Below are 6,993 nucleotides of genomic sequence, written 5' to 3'. Positions count from 1 at the left end.
ATCCTGGTTCCATTGCACCTGCAAGCTCTGATGTGCTGGTGCCCTTGGAACTGCCACCAGGGTTGCAACCCAGATCTGAGTATGGGCAAAGAAACAGAATCCTGACCCCAGTGCTGGCAAAGTAACTCTTGTAATCTCCTTCTGACCAATGGTTAAACCCCCTTACTCTCTATGGGCTGAGAGCTCTGGAAGCAGCCACTGCTACTGCTGATTCAGTGACTCCAGAGGCCTACTCCTCATTTGCTGGGGCCTGGTCAGTGCTGGCAGGGCCTGCACTAGACTGCACTCCTCTCTCACCTTGGTGTAACACAACTTTCCTGAAGAACTTTCAAGTTGTCTTAGGCTAGGAAATTGTTTCATCCCACCCTTTTGTGGGTGCTACCACTCCAGAATTTGTTTTAGGACATCATTTAAACATTTTTGGAGTGCTTTTGGGGAGAGCTTAGCAAAGTCCCTACCTTCTCTACAACATCTTGCCTTCATTCCTAAGAAATGCAAATTAAAACAATTTTGAGGTACCACCTCACACCTATCAGATTGACTAACATGACAGAAAAGGAATATGATAAATATTGGAGGAGATATGGGAAAATTGGGACACTAATGTTTTGTTACTGAAGTTGTGAACTGATCCAACCATTCTGGTGAGCAATTTAGAACTATGCCTGAAGATTTGTAAAACTATGCATAATACCCTTTGATTAAACAATACCACTACTAAGTCTGTATCCCAAAGAGATTTTTTTTAAAAAAGTAAAAGTACATGGATATACAAAAATATTTATAATAATCCTTTTTGGGTTTTTTTTGGTGGCAAAGAATTGTTAAGGAGTGGATGCCCATTAATTGGGAAATGACTAAACAAATTCTGGCATATGATTGAGATGGAAAACTATTGTGCTATTATAAATGATGAGCAGAATGCTGTCAGAAAAAACTTGGAAAGACTTAACTGAAATGATGCAAAGGGAAGTGAGCAGAACCAGGAGAACTTTGTACATGGTAACAGCAATGTTGTACAATGATGATCAGCTGTGAATGACTTTGCTATCCTCAGCAATGCACAGATCTAAGACAATTCCAAAGAACTTATGATGAGAAATGTTATACACTACAGAGAAAGAACTGATGGGTTATGAATGCACATCAAGGCATACTTTTTTTTTACTTCTTTATTTTGTATTTTTTTCTGTGACTAATAGGGAAATATGTTTTACATGACTGCACATGCATACCTATATCAAATTGCACCTTCTCAATGAGAGGGGAGAGAAATAATTTATTATAAAAAGAGAATGCTAAAAATTATTTTATATGTAATTTTAAAAATAAAATATTAATTAAAAATAAAGGCATGAGACTGGGTGGTCTTTAAGGTTCATTGTAGTTTTAGAATGTATAATCATTTTGTTTCAGTTTCCTAATCTGTAAAAAGGACTTGGACTGAACAGTCTGGAAGGTTTGTTCCTGTTTTAAATCTATGATCCTATGATTTTTACGGTCTCTATTGTCGCCTGGGCAACTGTGAAATAGCCCACACAGTTATATACGTGTGTGTATGTGTGTGTGTGTGTATGTATGAATGTATATACACACATACACATACTATTTTATTATATATGACATATGCAATATAATAGTATGGCATGTATAATTGTTATATGGACGACATGATGTATAATCTACTATAATCATTACATTATTATATTAGATATTCTCTCTTTATGTAGGTGGTACAGTGGATAGAGTACTGGGCTTGGAATCAGGAAGATTTGAGCTCAAATTCAGTCTCAGACACTTACTGCATGACCCTGCCTCTTAGTTTCCTTATCTATAAAATGAGGATCATAATAGTATCTACCTCCCAGTGTTGTTGTAAGGATCAAATGATATAAGCTCTTAGCACAGCGCCTGGCATATAGTAAGCACTATATAAATGTTGGCTATCATTGTATATACATGTATATTAAAAAGAAATGCTGATGATATAAGATAAGCCATAATTATAACTAAAGAACCAATATACATGAACAATCTCTCCTTGTCAGAGATAAGTGCACTTTAGTAGTGGAAAGTAACAGAAACATATTCTTGGGTTAAGAAAAAGAGCATCTGTGGAGGTCCAGAAATTATGGCATTGAGAGACAACACATATCTCTAATTGATCTTATAAAACTTCCTGTTTTATGACAGTAGAGTTTGAGAAACTGACCAAATGAGGGAAGGCAACCAGGTCAATTGACAAAGAAGAAAGGCCAGGCAACTTAGAGAAGGCAGGAAAAAAAGAAGAGGCTTGAGTGAAGGACGTTGAGTCTATGATATATGTACATCAATTGAAGCAAGAAGAGATAACTTAGAGGGAGAATGATAGTTACATTCAAATATTGAAGGGCTGTTACATGAAAGAGGAATTAGCCTTGTTCTCCCTGAAACCTTGGTCTATCAGACCAAGTAAGCAGTGTGTGGAAGTTTACCGTTTTGGTTTTACGGAAGCAAAGATATTTCTAACCAGAGCTATTTTAAAAAAAAGAATGGACTGATTCAAGAGTTTGTAGATTTTTCCCTCAAGGGGGTCTTTAAGCAAAGACTACATGACCTCTTACTGAGCATGTTGGAGCCAGAACTAGTTAATTCCTATTTCTTTGTTCACCGTTTCTGTATTACCCTTTCCCCTACAGGATATTCCCTGATGATCAGCAAGCTTCTAAATCCCCATTAGGGGAGCTAGGGAGTCCTCAGAGAACAAATTTGTTTGGCTGGTAAGTGATATAAGCTACAAGTGGGTCTGGAGATTCATGAGGAGACTTTATTAACATGGAAATGTGACTTAGTCCCCCAAGAGCAAGAATCTGTGGGATGATGTCACAGGCCCATGGTTTACACATAGGAGTAGTAGTGGTCATAGCCAAGAAGGTATTGGAATGAGCGGAAAGAGGGAGGTCAGGCCCCTGCAGGTAAGCGGAGAAGCCTCCCCCAGTCTAGCCCTAATGCAAAACTCTTTAGAGCAGTGTTTCCCAAACTAATTTGACATTGGAATACTTTGGGCCTTGAAGTAGATAGAACTGAGAAATTCTGGTCTGGGGAAACTGGGTGCATGGCATATTTCTTGGAGTAAAGGGAGTTAAGGAAATTCAGGAGCAAAACAGAAGCCATTAAATCTATATTTGTAGTAAAAAAATGCTGCTACACATAATCAGTTTTTGTTCATTCATATATCATTTTATATTTGGCATTTTTGGAGGGTACTATCAAAAGCATAACAGTGTTCTCATGGGCCAGTCCTATCATATGGAACACCAGGGTCATAGGATCTTGACTTGAGAGAGACCTCAGAGATGATCTGGCACAACCACATCATTTTATTTAAAAAAACAGGCCCAGACTGGTGTCCAAGGTTACACAAATAGTAAAACAATGAGGATTCTAATCCAGGTTTTCTGTCTCCAGATTCAGGGCTCTTCCCATTGTGTCTTACTGGTTTTTGACACAGCATGAAAAATACTTATTCTAAAGACAGCAGATTCTGATTATTGGGGTACTGAAATGGGGAGTCAGCAGGTCTGGGCTCTCAGCCAACTTGGGCCCTGGAGTCCTCTGAGACCCTTCGGGTATTCTCTCTGTAACAGGAAGACAGGGGATAATGATCTCAGCATCTCCCTTTCCCCTTACTCCCTCATTCCTCCCAAAGAGAATAAGAGAAAGAGAAGCCGAAAGTAACCAATTCTATGTCACTGTAATGTATTTTGACTGTAGTGATGAATAGTCTCTTGTTCTGAGTCTGTGAGTGTCCAGAGAAGCAAAAGGGTGCAAAGGGTATTATTATTATTATTAAATTGGAATGAGGAATACTGTTTCTGTCTCAAAATCCCTATGTGACCTTGGGAAAGTCACTCTTTGGATCTCAGTTTTCTCATCTGCAAATGAAGGCGTTTGGGTTAGTTGATTTTAAGTAAATTTTTGTTCCTAACAAACTATGATTTTTGGTCTATGCCATAAGTCCATTTGTGTGTGTATGTGAGTGTGTGTGCATGTGCATGTGTGCATTTATGTAAATAAGTTTGAGTATAGCTATATGCCTATTTGTTTTACATAAAAAATAACACCCTAAGTTTTGGCTAATGTTTTAGAGAGAAGTTTTCATCCCTAGGACTCCACAGGCTGTGGGAAAAAAGACTCCCCAACTTCCTCTCACAGTGAGCCCTAGCTTCATTGGCAAGGTAGGTATCCCTTACAGAGTACAGAATCAGACACACTCTGAGGAAAGTCTGACCTTCTTCCTCATACTCAGGATGGGGCTGTGGAATGAAAGCATTTGGAGGGACTTTGTCTTCTTGGGCTTCTCCAGCTTTGGATATCTGCAGTTCCTGCTCTTTGCCATCTTCCTCTTCCTCTACCTCATCACCCTGACCAGCAACATCTTCATCATTGTCATCATCCGGCTGGACAGTCACCTTCACACTCCCATGTACCTTTTCCTCTCTGTCCTCTCCTTCTCTGAAACCTGCTACACTCTGGGGATCATCCCCAAGCTGCTTTTAAATCTGGCCATCGGGAGCCAGGCCATCTCCTACATGGGTTGTGCTGTCCAGATGAACTTCTCTGCCTCATGGGCCTGCACTAATTGCTTCCTCCTGGCAGTGATGGGCTTTGACAGGTATGTGGCCATCTGTGCCCCACTCCACTATGCCAGCCGTATGCACCCCACTCTCTGCACCCAACTTATTGGCACTTCTTTCCTTAGTGGGTATCTCATGGGGATGGGGATGACACTAGTTATCTTCCGACTCCCATTCTGTGGCTCCCATGAAATACACCACTTCTTCTGTGACACCCCTCCAGTGCTGAGTCTGGCCTGTGGCAACACTGGCATGAGTGAGCTGGGGATCCTTATCCTCAGCCTTCTGGTCCTCCTGGTCTCTTTTTCACTCATAACTATCTCCTACGCCAACATCTTGGTGACCATCCTGAAAATACCCTCAGCAGAGGGGAAACAAAAAGCCTTCTCCACCTGTGCTTCCCACCTCACTGTGGTCATTGTGCATTATGGCTGTGCTTCTTTCATGTACCTTCGGCCCAAGGCTAGCTATTCTCTGGAGCGTGATCAACTCATTGCAGTCACCTATACTGTAGTGACCCCCCTCCTCAACCCCATTGTCTATAGCCTGAGGAACCGTGCTGTACAGGCTGCTTTTAAGAATGCCCTCCAGGGGAAACTTCTGGGGAAATGATGAGGGCAAGAAAGGCAGCCTAATATAGGAGACAGAAGGCTGAAGATGGAATGGAATGTAAGCTTCTTTAAGGCAGGCACTGTTTCTTCTTCTTGTTTGTACCTCCAAAGTTTTGTACATTCTAAGTATTTTAAAATGTTTGTTGGATGGAATTACTGAATTTGAATCCCAGCGATGAGACTTAGTTTCTATGTGGCCATGGGAATCTAACTTCATGGTTCCTCATTTTCCTCATCTGTGAAGTGGTGATAAAAAATACTTGCACCGAGGCTGATGTAAGAAAAACCTTTGTAAACATTAAAGTGACAGAGAATTGTAAGCTATTATTATGAAAGGCCTGAGGGATAATTTTCTTAGAAGTCTGGACACACCTTCAAGATATAAGACATTGAATTGTCTGGGACTCAGGCAATTACTGTTTTGCTCCCCACTCGCTCCAAAGGAGAATAGATTCCTCCCCTGATTGCCCTTCTAAACTCTTGGAGTCTGTTTGCAGACAGTGTGATGGAGAAGAAAGAACATTAGATCTGGAGTCAGAACACCTGGATCTGAGTCTGGGCACTGCTGTCTACCACCTTTGTGACCTTGGGCAAATTGCTTAAATATCTGGGCTGTAGTGTCCTCCTCTATAAAATGAAAGGTCAGAATAAATGACTTCTAAGAAGGTCCCTTCACTAAATGTATGATCCTATGACCTGGAATGTAAAAGGCAAGGTGCTTATATAGCAAGCTTCATCACCTATAATCAAATTCTGGCTCTGACACTAACCAACTGGATGACCAGGGGCAAATTACTTAATCTTTGAACTCTGTTTCCTCATATGTAGAATGGAGATGATAATGCCTGTAGCATCCAAGGCAGAGTTGTTATGAGGATTAAATTTTATATATATATATGTATATATATATATATATATATATACATATATATTTTTTGAAAATCATAAAGCATGAAATACACATTGGTTATTATTCATTTTAATTTTCAGTTTCAGCCACATATTACCTCCCTCGGCCTCCTTCCATTTCCTTATACATTAAATGAGGGAAAAGATAAAATAATCTCTAAGGTGCTTTCTAGCTCTACTCTGATAATTTGATTCTCTGTGGATTCTACTCCTGTTTCATGTATCATGTTGAGGGGTGTAGGAGATAATAATCTCTATCCAATTCCACTCATCTCCTTTCTAGTATTCCTCCACTTCCAACCCCATTCCTATGATGGGTACACACTCATTGTCACTGAGTTGATTCTTGGAAGAGTGGATCCTTACCCTCAAAGTGCTTAGTTCCCAATAGCTACCTTCTCAATTTGGGCTTCAAGATGCTTACTGAAGGATTAAATAAAATTTTAATTTTTTCTATTTTTTAAATCTTGAATACATTACTTTGTCCTTTTTTTCCTCCTTCTTTCCCGCACCTCAGAAGGCTATAATTAATGGTGGATATATTTATATATGGATATAGCTATATACATGTGCATATATACACATATCATACATATAGACATACTTTCCCTAACAAATTCTACTCCTTATCTTTGTTTTTATGTTTGTGTCTCTTATTTCCTATCTTTCCTGATTCCTCTACTTTACTTCTACCTGCTACCTTGCCCTCCTACTTGACCTATCCCCCCTCCAAGGAACCCTCCTTCATCCTCCTATTCCCATGGATCTAAATACCCTTCTATATCCACCTTTCACCTATTTTCTTACCCTCCCCTCTAAAATTCTCTCCCTTGTCTTCCCAACGATCCCTCCCTTAT

General features: G+C 39.9%; 1 protein-coding gene across 1 annotated transcript; it reads left to right on the top strand.

Annotated features, from left to right (window-relative positions):
* Window positions 1-4,289: 4,289 nt before the first annotated feature.
* Window positions 4,290-5,228, top strand: LOC118845682 (olfactory receptor 10Z1). Its single transcript, XM_036753684.1, has one exon. It carries the CDS (start codon window positions 4,290-4,292, stop codon window positions 5,226-5,228), a length of 939 nt encoding a protein of 312 aa, XP_036609579.1.
* Window positions 5,229-6,993: the final 1,765 nt, after the last annotated feature.

This window comes from Trichosurus vulpecula, chromosome 4 (genome assembly GCF_011100635.1).
Source record: "Trichosurus vulpecula isolate mTriVul1 chromosome 4, mTriVul1.pri, whole genome shotgun sequence".
Lineage (NCBI taxonomy): Eukaryota > Metazoa > Chordata > Mammalia > Diprotodontia > Phalangeridae > Trichosurus > Trichosurus vulpecula.
The sequence above is the reverse complement of the archived record's forward strand: the minus strand, read 5'-3'. Positions and strand labels throughout refer to the sequence as shown.